The sequence below is a fragment of the Panthera onca genome, chromosome B4 (genome assembly GCF_046562875.1).
Source record: "Panthera onca isolate mPanOnc1 chromosome B4, mPanOnc1 haplotype 2, whole genome shotgun sequence".
Lineage (NCBI taxonomy): Eukaryota > Metazoa > Chordata > Mammalia > Carnivora > Felidae > Panthera > Panthera onca.
In genome coordinates, this window is record NC_138345.1 from 292,385 (window position 1) to 311,565 (window position 19,181).

Genomic DNA, 19,181 nt, shown 5'->3' on the forward strand with positions numbered 1-19,181 from the left:
CAGCAGCTGTGACTGCTGCATTAGGAGGGTGAGGACCCTGGACAGGGCACCTAGAGTCACAAATTGAGCCAGACGCTTGAAACAAGGAAACAAGAGCAATGTCCCCGGACTGTGCAATTTGGTGCCCAGGATGTCCATGGCTTTTCCTTCTCTCCCTCCGTGCAGGCTTCTACCTCGGCCTGTGCCTGGACAATCTAGGGCGAGATGACACGGGCGTGGGTCTCCTCTAGCCAGTGGGGCTCCTGGCCACGTGCATGCTGGCTGGCATCTGCTTTGCCAGACGGTGGCCTCCTTGGCCCTCTTCCTGCTTGAAGAGTTTACACGTGTCCTGTCCTTCCCTGTACGGCCCTGAGCCTCTGAGAAAGCAGGCATTTCTTCTCAAATGTGGCAGAGAGGAGGATCTACCACGAGGAATTTCTTCTCTGGCCTTTGTTAGAGCTTCCCAGGAACGCAGGAATGGGGTGCTGGAATCACTCAGGTTGCTCTGCTGTGAAAAAGTTACAGATCCTACTGGCAAATGCCACAGAGGATGGTCCTACATCCACATGAAAAATATCCAGAGAGTAAAATGAAAAATAAAACAGCCTTACGGAAAAAGGCAAGCTGTGTCCTCAAAGAGCCGGGATGCACATCTGCAGCCCATGGAAGGAGGAATCTTCCCCGCTTGTAAGAGAGATGCTGATACCGAGCGCTGGACGGGCGGCAGGGCGACAGCGGGCACCCGGGCGAAGCCCTGCTTGGCCTGACCTTCCCAGGGTGGGAGGGTGCTGCTCACGGGTCGGGTGAACTCCGTACATCCTGTGCACCTGCCAGGCAGGGTCCGTGAGATGCCCTGGGTGCTGTGCCGCCATCAGCACCGCTCTCTGGAAGCAGCCTGGATGGTCACAGCCAGACTGCAGCTCACGTGGGAGGCTGCAAAGGTGGGCGCCCTGCCCGAGAGTGGGCTTGGCTCCGTCCCACAGTGAAGTGAGATGGTAAACGGAACCCTGTCTCCCGGGAGGTTACAAAGAGACCGAGCCTATGATCAGATCATTCTCCGGGGGACTCGTGTGGACGCGGCAGAATCTGTCTGACACAATTCAGGACCTGATTAAACCTGTCAGCCCTGGGACCAGGGTTTTCCGCCCCTTCCCTTGCTGCCCCCTGTCCACTGCTGCTGGCCGTCAGCGCACCTGCTTCCCCACCCCCCTCCAGCCCGCTGTGCAGCGTCAGGAAGGGCCTGCCTCCGACGCTTCCAAACTCAAGCACCAACCCTGGACTTCCGAAAACATGTTTTTCCCCTGAGGCTGTTAATACGGACTTGGAAGTTTAGGCTTTTCTAGAAAAGAAGAAACAGCAAGGTAGAAAGTTCACGTGGGGAGACCGGTCACTCCCTACACAATCCCTCCCTTGTGCGCTGTCCTTACTCCCATCTGAACCTCACCCTGCACAGCTGCAGCCACCAGAGTGACGTCAAGGAGCTACAGACACAGGGCGCTGAAGCAGGAGGTCCGTCTGCAAAGGGCTCCTTCCTCTGGCCTTGTGGAAAAGGCTGGGGGGGGGGGGGCTGCTGCAACCTCACCACCCCCCGGCACGCTGCCCCCTCCTCTCCCTGACACAGGGTGACAAACCACGACTGTCACCCAGGGGAGGTGAGCACCTCCACTTGCACAGCTACCGTCACCCGCTGGCAGGGTGCCCATCACACCACCGGCTCAGGAGATGGGAAACAATCGAGAAATCACACTATCTGTCCCTGTAAGAATGACGGCAGCTGCCACCGCTGCTGCCAGAAATGTCACTTCGGGAACACGGACGAGCCCAGTGCAGATGTGTCCTGAGGGGGGACAGACAGAGGCCGAGGGTGGGTACCCGTCCCTGCCAGCTGTGCCGCTGCCCGGCCCCGGCCACCCGGGGAGGTCTCCGTGACCTGGAGGGTGTGCAGCATCCACACCTCCCAACACCACGACCCGCTCTGCCACACCAGCCAGAGGAGGAAACGGGACCCCAGGTCTGCCCCCGCACCTAGCATGCCACAGACGCACAGCTGCAAACTGGCGGCCTTCCAGGCCCACGTCTACACGGCAGCGTCTTCCAAAACAGCCTGAAGCATCTGAAAGACGGACTATAAGGCCGCTGGCACAAATTTTTCAGAATCCCAGGAGAGGGAGGGGAAGTTCCAAAACACGGGATGTCATGCATGTTCCGAACCCTGGCTTCAGTGACCCGAGGTGCTAGGGTTGGATTTTGTCCCCAGCTTCCCGGCAGCTGGGGCAAAGGGAGGAAAAATGAGACAAGTCTCACAGTCGGTCGAAGTCTGGATTCTAACAGCGTGGTGCTTCCTGAGCTGCTGGTGAAGCCCTACCAGAGAGGACCGCTAGGGGCACGAGGAAACCCCCAACAGAAGGGGCATCACGGTCATGCCCCCACAGGAGCGAGGCAACAGAACACTCCCCAAGCACTGCTGCCCCTAACGGAAGCTCTGCCCTGGAACCCGCACTCAGAGCTCCGGGTCACACATAGCCCATGGCACTGCCACCAAGCCAGCAGTGGCAGGGGTGACGTGGAAGCCCAAAACCGCGTAAAGCCACACAAAATGAGTGACACCAGGCACAACAAAAGACGTGTTTATCTAACACAGCCACAGGACAAAGCAGTACCGAGCGTCCCAGGTGCCCCTTCTACAATCACGGGTCTAACACGCTCCTGCCCCCAAGGTCCCCTGCCACCACTGGGCCCAGACATCGGTCAGTGCAGTTCCTCGTCTCTCCCTCAGGCTGACGGGAGCCCAGACTCCTCCTCTTCTGGTGGGTCTGTCAGCGGACACCCCAGCCGGAGGTGCAGGCCAAGACCCCGTGTCTGCTCATAAGGCTTTGATGGCAAAGTCATCTGAGGAATTAACATGTTTCGGCAGCAGTGTTTGATGCACAGGAAACCTGAAGGAACAGCTCAGCCTCTTTCTCTGGGCCCCCAGCAACGACCGCGGTCCGGGAGCCAAACCAGCCCACGTTTCCTCAGCTTCTGGCTGACGACTGTCTTCTGGACCCCACAGGACAGCTGGTTCCCACGTCTCCTTAGCTCGTCCCAGCTGCTGCAGTTTCTCAGAACATCCTCGTGTTCCACGACCTTGGTAGTTGTGGGGGCAGGGGCAAGGTGCTGTGCAGAGCATCTGGCATTTCTCACGGGGTTACACCGCGGTTGTGAGCTGGGGGAGGAAGCGCTCTCATCACGGGACACCCCCACCCGTGCCGACCCTGACCTGCCACGGGGCTGCCAGGTGCCTCACCGAGTGCCTCTCCCCATCCTCCCCACCGTCTAGGGAAAGATGTTGCTCTGCGTGCCCACATGGGCCTCGAGGGGGCTCACGACTCCCACTGCCACTGGCCAAGCTCACACCCCAGGAACATGGACTTAAGACAGGCTGTCCTTCTAACACAGGAAGTGCAAGAAGCTCAGGGCTGCGGGCTGGTAATGTGCCCCCAGGGAGACACAGAGATGTCAGCATGGAGCTGGGCGCTGAGAGGCACCGGGCAATGTGGGAGTCCCTCCGGCTGTTCTGGAGTTTGCTTCTACGCCCCACGGGACACCTCTGGTCCCTTTCTACGTCGATCCGCGTCTGCCAGAAGTGGTTCTGGCTCTGCTCCCTCCCACAGTAAGGGGTTAGTTAACTTACGTGCACCCTTCCCTTTTGAGAAAAGAGTGACCTGAAAAATCATTCCTGGACTTCATACGTTAAGAGTTTTGTTTTTAAAACTTTTTCCTCTTTGAAAGTTATTTCAAAACGGTGGAAAACTTACAAAAATGAAAACAGTACAAAGAACTGTTTTAATATCCCTTACTCAGATTCACCCATTTTACTAGCATTTTACTCATTTGCTTAACCATTTGTGTGCTCTCTGCCCTGCTCGCTCGCTCTCTCACTCACACACACATGCACACACGACCCTTTACTGCTAAGTACTTTAGTATGCATTTCCTACAACGATGGATATTCTCATACACAGTCACAGGACAGTTGCCAACTTAAGAACGTTAACATTGATCTGATATTTTCATCTGCGGTCCCCATTCCCATTTTGTCCATTAGCCCAATAATGGCCATTACAGCACTTCCTGCGCCCCCACCCCCTCCCCAAGTATAGGACATGCTCAGCACCACATTTTGCATTTGGTTGTAATGTCTCTTTAACCTCCATCAACGAGGAACATTTCCAAGCCCTTTCTGTCTTTATGAAATTGACATTTATAAAGAACACAGCCCCTGCCTTTTAAAAATGTCATTTAAAACCTTTTAACTCAAGATGGAACACATACCTAAATGCAAGAGGTAAAAGTATAAAAATGTTACAATAAAACAGAGAGAGTAAAAGTTTTACAACATCGGGTTTGATAAAAAGAAAAAAAAAAGAAAAATCCCACGACACCAAGAGCACAGGCAGCGAAAGATGGATAAATTGGGCCACGTCAAAATTAAAAGCTCTGTGACTGATAAAGTCAGCAGAACGAAAGGCGACTCATGGAATGGCACAAAATATGTGCAAGTCGTTTATCTGATAAGGGACTAATATCCAGAATATAAAGAAGTCCTACCACTCGAAAGTAAGATAATTTAATCAAGTTAGGCAAAGGACTGGAACAGGCATTTCTTCAAAGGAGACACGTGAATGGCCAAGAAGCACGAGAAGATGCTCAACATCACTGGTCATCAGGGAAATGCAAATCACAAGTACCACGAGATACCGCTTCACGCCCACTGGGGTGGCTACTCTATCAAAACAGGAACCCTAACTGGCGTTGGCGAGGATGCAGACACTGCTGGTGGGAACGTAAAATGGTGCAGCCACTGTGGAAAACGGCCTGGCGGTTCCTTGAAAAGGTAAAGATAGGACTACCCAACGACCCAGCAGTTCCACTTCTGAGTATATACTTAAAGCGTTTGCAAGGAGAGTCTAGGAGAGATAACCGCACACCCGTGCTTACGGCAGCTTCACTCACAATAGCAGACAGGTGGGAAGCACCCAAGTGCCCACCACTGGATGACGGATCAGCAAAACGTGGTCCATCCCTACAATGGAACGCTATTCACCCTTAAGACACAAGGAATTCTGACACATGCTACGACACGGATGGGCCTTGAGGACATGCTGGGGAATGTGGTCAAAAAGATGTGACCACTCGTTGACCTGTGAGCTCGACCCGGGCACTCGGAGGCTTTTCACCCCTCCTCTGTCTTTGGAATGCGGGTTCCACGTGCCTTTCCTGCTCCCAGTGGCTGTTCCAAGGACATGGCCTTGGATGGTGACATGGTGCTGGGAATATGACTGAACTCAGTTGGGGCCTCTCTATAATCTTTTAAGATCTGGTGGGCAGATGTGGGGATGCAGTCGTCTGGCTGTCACCCAAGACAAGCCTCGAGGGGAACTCCCATGCTCCTTCTAACTGCCACCTCCCTCACCCCCCTGGAGGGGCATCATCTTCCCTCGGGCCGTGCTGGGTTGCACCTGGGAAGCTCCTGGGAGGGTTGTACACAACAGACACTACGCTCAGTAGAATAAGCCAGTCGCAGAAGGACAGACACCGTGTGATTCCACAGGTGAGGTACGCGAAGCAGTCTAATTCACAAAGACAGAAAGTGGAATGGGGGGGGGGGCTGGGGGCAGGGGAGTCAGTGCTTCATGGGGACGGAGCTCCGGTCTGGGAAGAAGGGGAAGTTCTGGAGGCGGATGGGGGGGAAGGGTGCACAGCAACGTGGACGTACTTAATGCAGCCGAACTGTGCACCTGAAGGTGGTACGAGGGTAGGTTCTCAGGTAAAATTTAATCATTTGGACATTATTTTGGGGACTCTAATTCGTCGGGTTCTCAACAGGGCTATGCCTGTCTGTCTGGAGGATCCTGTCTGGAGGTCCATCAGTCCAGCTGGCTCCCCCGGGGTCTGTTCTGAGCTTGTCAGTTGTCCCTTTAAGCAGAATGTTCCAGCACACAAGGACGAAGGCAAGAGCACTCACCAAGCTGCACGCCTGCTTGCAGTTTTCTGTAAAATCACAGGTAAGCAGGAGGCGTGGGAGGAGGTCACATGTCACTTCAACAAGCTGACCACGAACAAATCCCATCATTTCGTGGCGCCTGTCACGCACGCAGCCCTCAGCTCTGGCCCCGTGGTCCCTGCACCAGCCCTGAGCAGTGGTTGGGCCTGCGTCTGAGCAAGCAGCCAGGTTTTCCTCCACAAAAAGACTATCAAAGAATGAGTTTACTGAAGCAAAGAGATGCTTCACTTCTAAGAAAAAGTATCTAGGATTCATTCCTTTTCAAATAACTTTCACTTTCTAATGAGACAGTGACTGAGTCTCTAATGAGACTGAGACAGTAATAGGACAGCCACATGTGAAAGAATTAGGTGGATGCCCTTGGCTTTACATGGACATGTGAAACCTATTAAGATCCTATCATCAAATGGCATCCAAACATTTTGTTATGGTGGTTATTTTGTTAACAGTGAGAGCAGGGTAACTTAGCAGGATATAAAGACACAGGTTGAATGAGCAGGCCAGGAAGAAAGAAAGAGGGTTTTCACAGGCCTGTATTTTTCCACACCTACCAAAACACACTACTGGCCATTTAATTAAATAACACGGCATGTGTGTGTACATTAACACGATGAGGAGGGAAGAGAGGACAAGGAGGTGACGGGGTGCTCACCTAACGGGGGACAGCCGGCATTTCCTTCTGAGCAGTTCGTCTAAGGGAGCAGGTACAGTAAGAACAGAGGCCCCACCCTTTGCGGGGGTTCTGCTGGACCCTTTCTCCTTCTCGAGGCCTGAGATCATGACCACGCGTGAGGGGGCCTTACCCACGCCACAGAGCTCCTACCAGCTGGCAGTGACGGACCCCCTGCATGGCATGCCCAGGAGGGGCTCAAGGCACTCTGGCCACGCGGGCTCACAGCTCACGAGTAATCGGGAGACTGTGAACAACTTCTTCTGGAAAAAGAAACTGCAGGAGGCGGCTCTCTGCAGCGGGAGATTTCCCCCATGGAACAGGCAGGAAGTGAACTGAGTCCCTCAACTGTCAGAGAAGAAACACAGCACTGGTAACACCGTGGCTGTGAGAACAGATGTCTGATTTTAGGGCAGGGTGGCCAGATTTAGCATATAAAAATACAGGACACTTGGTTAAATGTGAATTTCAGATCAACAATGATTTTTAGAGTACATGTCTATCCATGCATATTTGGGACATACTTGTCCTAAAAAAATTATTCCTCTTTTATCTGAAATTCGAATCTAACTGGCTGTCCTGTATTTTATGTGCAACTCCAATTTACAGGATTTGGTGGTGGTCTTCAGGGTAAGATTTAATGAATAAGCCCGTGGAACAAAAACTAGTCATTATGTTACTTATTTTTTATTTGTATTTAATTATTTAAATTTGGTCTTTACTGAAAAAAGACCACAGAACAGTTTCTCAGAAGAACCTAAAATGTTCTAGAAAAGTAAAGGAACATTTAATCAGAACTCAACAGTGTGTTGAATTGCGGAAGGGACTCAAAAATCTGTCCCAATCATTCAGAACTGGGTGGGAAGGGGAAGCCAGAAAGAGGGCTGGAACTGGCATGTTCCTCCGGAACTCCCTCCCTCGTGCTGGGGACGAGGGCCCAGGAGGTTCAGGGACTGGGTCTCAGGTCACACTTCCAGGTGGTGGCAGAACTGTGCCCAGGTCTCAGTGCCTCAGTTTGTGGTTCCTCCTTTTCCTCTCAGGATCTCCTGACGGGACAGCAGGTGTCAGAACGGGGTGCAAAGAGCAGAAACAGCACTGGGTTTAAAAGGGGTACAGTCTCTAAGGGATGACGGATGGGGGAAAGTAAATAAAGAAAGCAGTCAAGGGGAAGAGCCTGCCTCCCCCATCTCCTGAAGTTTCCTTAGTGCGAGGCTGGGATGCTGCCCTGCCTCCCACACCTGCCCATGGCCTCCTCAGATATGGCTTTGGGGCTCTCTGCCTGCACACCCAGCCCAGAAGGAGATTTCGAGAGGCTGTGTACATTGGGTTGGACTCTGAAGAGAGGAGAAGGAGACAAAAGGGAATAATGTCTTTTTTTTTTTAACGTTTATTTTTGAGACAGAGAGAGACAGAGCATGAATGGGGGAGGGTCTGAGAGAGAGGGAGACACAGAATCCGAAACAGGCTCCAGGCTCTGAGCGGTCAGCAGAGAGCCCAACGCGGGGCTCGAACTCATGGACGGCGAGATCGTGACCTGAGCTGAAGTCGGACACTTAACTGACTGAGCCACCCAGGCGCCCCGGGAATAATGTCTTTTTAAGGAAGCCACAAACTCCAGAGAAGATTTTGGCCTTACAGGGTAGATGGAGGCTGGAAATTCACCCCGAAATTACCATGTAAGGGACACTTTGCAAAGTGTGAACTCTTCTTTTTTTTATCCAGTTATCTCCAGAGGTAAAGTCGTCTGATTTTCAAGAATACTCTGTAAGAAGTATTTCAGGAATGCACAAAACCCACACCACAACTCTGATCAATTAAATCTTCGATTATGAAGCAGCCACTTAGTTGGCTAAACAATGAATTCAAAGAGCGTGCGCCTGCCTGCAGACAGCCAGAAGCAGAAATAAGGGTGGACGATACATACTAGTAGGTGAAAAAGCCAATCTGTAACTACATATACAAGCTCCTATCTATCTATACACCCTCAAGAACGATACGTTGTTTACACGGATGAAATTATTTGATCATCACAATGCTTCTACGACGTAGGTACCCTTGTTTCTGTGTGACACGCAGGGAACAGAACACAAAGAACACACGTGCTCAGGCTCACCTGCCACAAGGGGTGGCCACGAACCCAGGAGGAACAGGTCCTGCGTCCAATCGAACGGCAGGGAAACTATTGTGTCATCTGCTTCCGGGCAGAACCTCTGGGGTTAGCTCAGTCCACAAAGGGTCTGGGCAAGTCAGGTGCCCGGCACACCTCCTGGACAGCCACAGAGGACCGTGGGACCAGAAATCAGAGATTCAGTAAGAAGTGTAATGTGAGGTTCTGCGAAGAAGCTCACGCCAATCATACCAGGAGCCAATCAAAAGAAGGGTCTCATTCCAGCTGGTCTGTCTTCATCCAGCCCCCTCCTGCCACAGACTGAGTCAAAAGCTCACCTGTGCACTTCTGTTCTGTGCCTACTTCCCACGGGATCCTGACCCTTGGTTAACCACTGACCAGGGATTAATGGACTATCCTTGCTTTCCTGAGACTTAGCACTTCGGGTTGGGAGGAGTAAGGAAGCTAAGAAAGCTTTATGATAACATTGTATCCATAAGATGAAACTCCTAAAACTATTACTTTAAGTGCTGAAAAATTCCCCACCCCCCCCCCCCCCCCCCGCCCCGTCCTATCTCAAGTCTGCAAAATCCAAGTGCTTAAGATCCAATTAGAGGTGACTGAGAGACCACGAACTCATCTTACATGAACATATTAGAAACAATATTTTAAAAACACTTTTAAGTAGTCCCAAAGCCATGCCATCATTTCCCTTGTGCACAGTGGAACTAAATTTGTTCCAGAAGTAGGAGCAGGATTATCCTTGCCACTTGAGGCAAAAATGTTCTCCATGGTGACCTCCCAAACACTGTGGTTCATAGAAAACAATGGGAATTAAAAACAGAGGCAGAGGAGCGCCTGGGGGGCTCAGCTGGTTAAATGTCCGACTTCAGCTCAGGTCATGATCTCACAGTTCCTGAGTTCGAGCCCCGCATCAGGCTCTGCGCTGACAGCTCAGAGCCTGGAGCCTGCTTCGGATTATTGTCTCCCTCTCTCTGCCCTTCCCCTGCTTGTGCTCTCTCTCTCTCAAAACTAAACATTAAAAAAATCAAAATAAATAAAAAAATAGACACAGAAAGTCCAGTACAAATCAAATCAATTTGGGAAATCTATTTGATCACAGGTTTCCACAATGTGGCTGTCCTTTGTCACCTGTCTTTCCATGCGTGCATATGCGAATGCAGTCTCTTTCTGGGGATACTGCACTTAACACGCTGACAGGCTAACCCTCTCCAAGTTAATTAGATCATAATTACGTAGGTGTCCTGGGGCTCCCAGTGAGTGTTCCAGAGCAGCAGGAAGAGTAATTAATCCCACAACTGAATCTTCATACAGTGGAAGTCAGGACAAGAGCCCCATTTTTTTTTTTTTTTTTTTTTTAACACTAATGGTGACAAGACAGAGAGTCAATATTTTCAAAGCTCTGTTTCACCTGCGCCCCGCCGGGACCCCCGGTCACCCTGGTGCTGTGGCCCCACGGGTCCCTGGGAAGGCTGGCTTTACCACACCCCCTCTGAGCACAGGGACACTGAGGTCACAGGGCCTGCCCAGAGGTGAACCCCGTTCACTTGGACCGCAGAGCCTCTCCGTCGCCATCAGCTGCAGCGTAGGGCACACGTGTTACATGTTGACAAAGGTCAGAAGTGAGGCTAGACACTTGACGCTGGAGGACAGCTTCTCTAGGGAATATCCAGGGTTGATGGTGTTTGAATTGGACTGGACTTGAAAGTCGGGGGTTGGCGTGGAGACCGGAGGCCCCGGGGGCACGGCTCACCGCACAGGAGGAGAATCGGCCCAGGAGGCAGGAACCGGACAGGTGAGGGGGAGGTGCCACGGAGGTTTTCTGCTTCAGAGAAGCAGGGACCGGGCGGCACCCTGACCGGCCCACAGCCTGGCTGCAAGGTCGATTACAGGTCACAGGTCGTGGGAAGTCGGCCCTCGGGAAGAGGCAGCGAAGGACCCCGAGAAAGCGCCCGCAGGGAGCCTCCGGGGACAGGCCTCCCTGCAGGAGTGGCTCCGTCAGGTTCCAGGGCCTCTTGGCTTTGGTTTCCGGAAGTCAAAGGCGGAAAGAGGGGCAGGGGAGCTAAGTCCAGCACAAAACTTTTGGGGTCTGAAGACCTCCCTCAGCTCTGGGCCACCTGTGTCTTTGGATGGCAAGGGAGAGAGGCGAGGACGTGAGACAGCGTGACTGGCGGGCGGGCGGCCAAACCAGAGCGACAAGTGTGCAGCCCGGGGCTCTCCTGGGAGCGGCCTGGGCAGGGCACACGCGGGCGCCTCCGGTGCATCCTGACCCCGGCAGCCAGCTGGGCGCCCCGACACGAATCCACGTGACCACGGGCCATGGTGATCAGCAGCACCACCCAGTTCTCTCTGTAACGTGCGACTGCCAGCAGGTTCACGAGGACGTTTCCTTCATTTTCAGATGACCTCATCAGAGAAAAGCACCTGAGATTACAGGTTAGGACAGAAGTGTCACTTAAGAGGCCGCCGGACTCCAGGGTCGGAGAGCCGGTAAGTCTCCACGGAGCGCTTCCTGCATCTGAAGCGCCCCCCACCCCCCTCAGCCACGCCCCCACTCCTGATTCCACCTCATGTTGCCTCGTGGCACGTTTCCTCCACGGAAAGATATGCCGAGGACCTTGGAAGGCAAGGTCACGGGCACTGCAGGGAGTGCCTACCGTTCTGCTCTTCTCCAGGAAAGAAAACTCAGCCCCCGAGTCCCACCACCCCCGATGCTCTGGGACCCGTGGACACAAGATGACAGCCTCTGCTCTGATGGCTCCGTGACTGCAGGCCACCCTCCTGGGGGAAAGGGCCGTGGTTTGCTCCCCATGTGTTTCGAGCTCCAGGCCACACACAAAACGGTGTGTTACTCAAACAGGGATTCTTGGACGAGCCCCTGTCCAAGAATGTATAAGAGGCATAATAGTATCACCATATTATTTCCAGGTTACTTTTCTAGGGGGGAAAGTCTATTTGTCCTAAAGCCCAGAAGTTACTACGTGAAAACGTGTATATGCCCCTGGAGCAAGTTACGTGAACGCTTCGAAGCCAAGTTTCTGAACCATGAAGATGCTCCAGATGAGACTTCGTGGCGGGGCAGCCGGCGAGGGGCAGTGGGCACGTGCTAGTCTCTGCCCTCGGCCTCCGGGAGGGGCCTCCGCCAGAGGGCTCTAACCTTGGTGCCCCTTGAACAGAAGGGTCTGAAACGAGGGCCCCGGGCACCAGGTGGGACATGGCTGGCTGAACACAGGTGGTGCCTCCCAACATCAGCCCATTGCGATCGCACGTGGGGGGCTGACTGTGCCCAACAGGAGAGTTTCGTCTGTGTCCCCAGCCCCCATCTCCTGGATGCCGGCCACCCTACTCCCCAAACTGTGCTCAGCAGGCACAGCCCAACATCCACGGGGCACAAGCCCTGTTGGGAATGCCCACGAGAGTCGGGGTGGTCCTCTCCAGGCTGGCTGGCGCGTGCACGGGCCGCCCCTCAGTCTCCACAAGCCCGCTCCCAACACACCCACACGACGACTCCGTGTTCCTCCAGGAGCACGCCCAGGCCACCAGCTGTGACCATGAACTCCATTCTTCCCACTGTTGTACAGCACGAGGACACACATTCGTAGGCAAGGGAAGGAGACACGCGGCCTCTGGCCATCACCACACATCCATCGGCCCCCACTGGTCATTTATGGGTCACACCCGTATGAGGTCTACGCTCACTTGTCCCATTGCAACAACGACCGGGCATGTCCCTCGTTACCAAAAAGAAACAGTCTATTTGAGGGGGAGTCTGTAGGAAAGACAGCGCATCCTCCTCCTGGCTGGGGAGGAAATTCCCAGGAAGGTCCTCACCTTGCTTCCACGCCCCCCACTGCCCCCTCCCAGTCTGAGGCAAACTTAAAAAGGACCCCCTTTCGTTTCTGCTCAAGGCTGCTTGGGAAGCTGCACAGAAGGTAACTTCAGTCCTGTTTTAATTTTCCACAGAAACGTCTTCACAGAAAATTACAATTCAAGTAAAGGAACGTGGGCGGAGCACTGGGGACTTGAAAAGGTGTGACTCTGTCCCCAGCCAGAATGGTGAAGGAAGAGCAGCATGTGTGGTCACCACCCCCCCCCCCGCCCCTACCCCCCGTTGCAGACCTCAGGGTCCAGGCACAGAGTCGCCTGCCCCGCAGGAACAGAGCACAAGCGGAGGGATGCCGCGGCTCAGGCTGGCCCAGCTCTCCTGCTTGGCTCGGGGCCACCATGCTCAGACAGGACGGACACCGAGCTCCTTCCCCCTCTCGACAGCCCTGCACGCGGGGCCATCAAGACACAAACCCGGGGGCGCCTGGGTGGCGCAGTCGGTTAAGCGTCCGACTTCAGCCAGGTCACGATCTCGCGGTCCGTGAGTTCGAGCCCCGCGTCAGGCTCTGGGCTGATGGCTCGGAGCCTGGAGCCTGATTCCGATTCTGTGTCTCCCTCTCTCTGCCCCTCCCCCGTTCATGCTCTGTCTCTCTCTGTCCCAAAAATAAATAAAAACTGTTGAAAAAAAATTTAAAAAAAAAAAAAAAAAAAAAAAAAAAAAAAAAAAAAGACACAAACCCGGAAGCTCATCATACCTGTCGTGCCTCAGAGCTCGCATGTCAACATACACGGTGGTTGGGTCAGGTCCCGAGGTCCCCTGCAAGCAAGGAGACAGTGCGGTTAGCTCAAGTTTGTGCGGGAGGAACTGGGGCTGTGCTTCCTACCAGTTAGTGAGCATTTCTTTGCTAAAACCTCAAACTAAAAGCACTAAGTGCACAATTCCCTCCAAGATGCCTGCTAACTTCCAGTCTGATAACCTCAGTTCTGAAAGGAACACCTTACTAGGATTATGCTGGACTTTCACACAGCTGAACTATCAGTCACATTCACAAAAATAAGAAGGAAAAGACACGTGCCACACGTCTTGCGCAACGGAAAAGGGCTGGAACTGCCCAGACGTCTGGCTAGCAGGCTGTCAGGGATAGGAAGCCTCGTTTGCTGAGAAGTTCCTACCACAGGCACCCCAAAAGATGTATTTTTAGAGGTCAGGATGTAGAAGCAGAACACATGACACGAACTCACAGCTCGAGAAGGAAACTCTGCTTGTGCCCTGGCTCTCCTCCAGCAGAGGGAGGTCATCTTTGTCTGGGACATAGGTCAGGGAGGCTGTGTGTGTGTGTCAACAGCCCAGTGAGCCCGGGAGCACCCTGTGAACTGTGCTATCTAACACAGGGGGGCCCACAGATCTTCTCTCGGCACCGTGAATCCCTCCACAACATGCTGGGTTGACTTCTCACCAGCGATTTCTATGTAAGAGCTACGTAATTAAAGCTATATTACAAACCCAAATTCTACCTGTTTTCTTGGGAAGGCAATGTGGTACCTTGGGTAGAAAAAGATGGGGCCCAAAACACGTTTCCAAAAAGTGCCACAGCCCTCACAACTTATTTGAAGAAGTATGCTAAAATTCCCCAGCGGCAGATCTTAACCATGTGCCGCACGGGACTAAGATAAAGACACCTCCGTTAAAACGTGCTGCTCCTACCCCTCCTGGTCACGGTCTCCCCCCGCAGACATGGGGAGCAGCACACGCAGCCGGCCTCGGCAGGAGCTTCCACCCCGTGTGATGCAGACCTGGGACTCCCCGGGGGAGCCGTGTCACAGACCAGCGCTGGGTGGGGAAGGGCTCTGACGTTCTGAGTAACGCAGAACACAGCGCCACAGAAGGCCGATTCAGAAGTAAACAAGTCAGGAAACGGGTCACTAAACACAGGAAGTGGAGCAAAACGGACAGAACCCCCAAACCGGCAGGGAAACCACTGACTGTGTACACGGAAGTGTCTGTCGCGAGTGCGCGACGTTCGAAGAGGTCTGGGAGAGCAGGTCATGCCGGGTGCCAGTCCTCCGCCTGCGGCCCGCACACCCCAGCCAGGCTCCGCACTCCACTTCTAGTCTGTCCCACCGCTGGAAGCTGACCAGACGGCGGGGAGGGGGGCACTGGTGTGGACGTACAGGAAGGTCCCCTACCTGCTCGGCCGCCTTCCACAGCCTGTGGGGCTACAGCAGCAGGGCGGGAACAAGAAGAAAGGAGAGAACGCCACACCAACAGGACCACAGGGAAGCGACACACAGACACGCAAACAGAACAACCCAACAATTAAAATGGGATGAGGAAGGGGGGGTGGGGAGGAGAACGCAAAAAGCAGGGAACAAAGTAAAAAGAAGATCAAAAACAATGTCAAATATGGAAATCGTTAAAATCAATCACTGTACCATTAAAGGCTAAAGAAAAAAAACAAAGAAAAAAATCTTAGATGTCAACATACCCACAGAGCAACGGAAGAGAGCCACAGAATGACTGATCATGGACACACAGACCCGAGTAGTTTCTTTCATACGTGAGGTCGATGGTATTACCAGACAGTTTAATTTTATGGTGCTCTAAGTTTCTTTTCTTTTCTGAGGCAATTGGAAATATGAATCTTACTGGCCCAATCTGTTGAACGTTCCCTCACTGAAACACGGTTGCCCCTTGAACAGCACGGGTCTAAACTAGGCAGGGTAGCTTCCATGCGGGCTGCTTCAGAGAAATACAGGGCAGTGCTGCTAATGTATTTCCTTTCCCCTCATGATTTTCTTAGTAACGTTTTTGTTTCTCTAGCTTGCTTTACTGCAAGAATACAGTATATAATACCCATAATACACAAAATAGGTGTTAATTGGCTGTCTGTGGTATCACCAAGGCTCCTGGTCAACAGCAGGCTATTAGTAAATTTGGGGGGAGTCCGAAGTTCTGTGAATTTTCCACTGTGCGGGGGTCTGCACCCCTAAGCCCCCACGTTGTTCAAGGTCCACTGCAGCCCTAAGTCTCCCAAGACAATCACGAAGGAGAGCCTGGACACGTTTACATCTAAAATCAGGGTGCCTAGCCCTGCTCATCCACAAGGCAGGATGCAAGAGGCCAAAGTACACTTGAAGCATGAAGGAACCAAGCACCAGGCTTGCACAGGGTCCAGGTCAGCTGTCTGATGAGGGTCTTCCCAGGACCCTGGGTCAACCCCTCAAAGACACTGCCTTCCATTTTTCTCTCATCTTCCATGATTTTGGTGCCCGCCTCTACCCCTTTTAAATGACCTACACTGGCATGACAGAAACACTCCAGAAAGCGCCTGGAGTCAGCTCCCGTAGTGCCACGTGTTTCCCCAGGTGACCGAGGGGTCTGATCCGATGTGCCCAGAAGCACAGAGTGGACACCATCCCACGAGCACTGCGCTGACGTACAGCCACTGGCGCCAACCCCACCCCGCAACCACCACTTCTAGCCAGACTCCACGACAGCAGCAATAAAAAGTAGTCATCAGCTGGGTTTCCTGGGCTGTGGGCAGTGGCACACAAAGCCAGACTGGAAAGCTATCACCGCTCAACACGGAGGCGGGGCGAGCCTATAAAAACAGCAACGGTGCCAGGTTTAAAACAAGGCTTCCCTGCTCCTGTCACTGCCTCCCACTGGTATCTACGGCTGCTGCCTTCTTGACAGGGAGCTGATGTAGGACACGAAGAAAGACCCAGGTAAAGGCATGTGCGCTTCAAAGGAACCCAGGACTTGGGATCTATTCCAGCCGAATGCAATGTTTTAAATAAATCCCTTCACGATTCCTTGAATCGCAAACATATTTTTTTTATTCTCAAGTTAGTGAACATACAGTGCAGTCTTGGCTTCAGGAGGAGGACCCAGTGATTCACCTCTTACATATAACACCCAGTGCTCACCCCAGCAAGTGCCCTCCTTAATGCCCATCACCGAGTTAGCCCATCCCTCACCCCCCCCATCAACCCCCAGTTTGTTCTCCGTATTTAAAAGTCTAACTGGAGCAAAATAAACCCATACTCTCTCTAAATTATTTTAATTCACAGATTTTGTTGCGATTGCTCAAGGCAGTATTTCGGAGAACAATACATATGACTAGGAATGGATTTCCCAACTTGTGTAAGCACAGAAGGAACAACTCAGCACCAGGAGCAAAAGTGGTGTACTACATTAACGAGGGCTATGGGAAGGAATAGGTAAAGGGTTAGTATATAGGTGTTTCCAAACTTCAAAAGCCCTAAGGTACACAGATTCGAGATTTCAAGATACATATGAGGGACCGTACATCTAGCAAAATTTCCTCACTGTCACAAAATTAATTTCACTTTGCCAAAGGATGCAAGCTGGAGCTTTAAGGAGATCCCAAATGGGTAAAAGTGCCCTCAAGAATTTAGAGATCATCAAGCAGAAAGCACCGGCAGGAAAGAAAATGCACCCATTCCAATCAAGCTTATTCAGAAATGAAAACAAAGCATGTTTAAATTTTAAGTGAATCAGGAAAAAGGACTCACTCTAAGGTTCCACTGTACAATAGACATGTCATGTACAGACATATTCATACTAAAACTCATTTTTTCTAGAGGTACAGTTATCAGTCAGGCATTAAGCACTAATTGAACAAATGAGTTATATCTCAATGTCAGCTAAAGATATACAGACTCACACCCTGAACAAAACTCCGACAAGGAACTTACTTTGAATGCTTCAGCCAGGCACTCACACACCACAGTTAGCACAATCTAATATTAGCACACAGCCCCTTAAAGCTGAAAGTAATAAATTCCTTAAAGCCTAAGTAATAAACTGCTCACTGGAAATGTGTGGAACACAGTCACAATTCCAAAGCACTGATGTTGAGCATATCCACTGTGCTGCGTGTTGGAGGAAGTTTTCCATAAATGGAGGTCATGGAAGGCAGGTTCCCGGGGTGGGTTCCGGGGAGCATGCAGGGGCATCTGGGCACAGCACAGGGGCTCATCACTGGCCACTCTGGCAGCTGAATTTGGAGCAGGGTTCCTGCCTGCAGGACCCCAGCCAGGATGTTTGGCCCTCCAAGCAAATCTGTGTATTAACAATGATTTCTTCAACATTTTAGTTGAGGTATAATTTACACACAACAAAATACACAAGTTTTTCATATCTGGTTATGTGAATTCTGACAACCGTATACACCCCTGTAACTACCACCCCAGGCAGTGTATACAAATTCCCTCACTCCATACCCTAAGAGGCTACAGCTTTGAGATTTCTAACACCACAGACTAGTTTAACCTGTCATTGGACTTCATACAAAGTAATACAGTGCGTACTGAGTCTTGCTTCTTTCACTGAACATGAGGATTCTGGAGTCCTCCGTTGCACCAGCAGCTCGCTCCTCCAAGATCTGGGGGAAGTATCGTGTGAGTAAGTCCTCTATCACACATTCTTGTATCCTGCTGCTGTTGAACATTTGGGTTATTTCCAGTTCCGGGCTGTCATGAAAAAGCTTGTACAAATATGTTTGTAGACGTGTTTTAATATCTTTTGGGCGCGCACGGAGACATGCTGGCTCACGGGGCTGAAATGCACTTATAAAAATTGCTCGATGTGTCTCCAACCAGCAACGAATAAGGATTCTAGTTGGTTCGCAGCTTTACCAACATTTAGTGCTGTCAGCCTTTTGGATTTTAATTATTCTAGGAGGTGATAAATGGAATCACCAAATTTTTTTTTTGGTAGTGAAAAATCACAATTTCAATTGTGTGAATTTCGTATTGTGTGAATACGGCATGTTGTGCTTTGACTCGTTTCCTTTTTCTTCGAGGTAGGAAGGACTTCAGGAATTACACAGAGTATGGAATGCTTCCCAGATCCACAGGTCACCCCGCAGGGGCTGTGCTCACCGGTTTGGTATTGTCCTGATTTTAGAGCATGTGCTGTCTACACAAGCACACCACGGGGTTGTAATCCGCACTTTCCTGATGACTACAGATGCTGACCATGTTCTATGCACTCATTGGACCTTTGTACAGCTCCTTCTGTGAAGTGCTCATTTGAGTCTTTTGCTGCTTATTTTAATAGGTTTCCTTTTTGTTGTTGTAGTTTTTAAAATATATAAACACAAGTCCTTTGTCAGATATGTTATTACAAATATACTTTCCCAGTCTGTATGTCTTCTATTAATTTTCTTTAATATATTAAAATTAATTTTAACTTTGATAAAGTCCAGTAAATTGTTTTTCTTTTATGCTTAGTGTTTTGTGCCCTAAGAAATCTTTCTATATCCCACATCATAGTCTTTTTGTATCTCCTCGAAGCTTTATTCTAATTTTTTAATGTTTATCCATTTTTGAGAGAGCTTGAGTGGGGGAGGGGCAGAGAGACACAGAGAGAGACAGAATTCGGAGCAGGCTCCAGGCTCTGCACTGTCAGCACAGAGCCCAATGCGGGGCTCGAACTCACTAACTGTGACTTGACCCAAAGTCGGATGCCTAATCAACTGAGCCACTCAGGCGCCCCTGGAAGC

At 51.5% G+C, this 19,181-nt stretch overlaps 1 protein-coding gene across 6 annotated transcripts in view; it reads right to left on the reverse strand.

Annotated features, from left to right (window-relative positions):
- The window catches only part of DIP2C (DIP2 acetate--CoA ligase C (putative)), a 413,428-nt gene that overhangs the window by 14,679 nt on the left and 379,568 nt on the right, over positions 1 to 19,181 (reverse strand). For 5 of the 6 annotated variants that reach the window (XM_078450506.2, XM_078450507.2, XM_078450508.2 and 2 more), the window contains 2 exons: positions 14,836 to 14,865; positions 13,404 to 13,465 (listed from right to left, as the gene is read on the reverse strand). In XM_078450506.2, coding sequence (XP_078306632.1) covers positions 13,404 to 13,465; positions 14,836 to 14,865 — 92 coding nt within the window. The remainder of the gene's footprint in view (positions 1 to 13,403; positions 13,466 to 14,835; positions 14,866 to 19,181) is intronic. The other variant, XM_078450509.2, reaches the window with a different exon arrangement.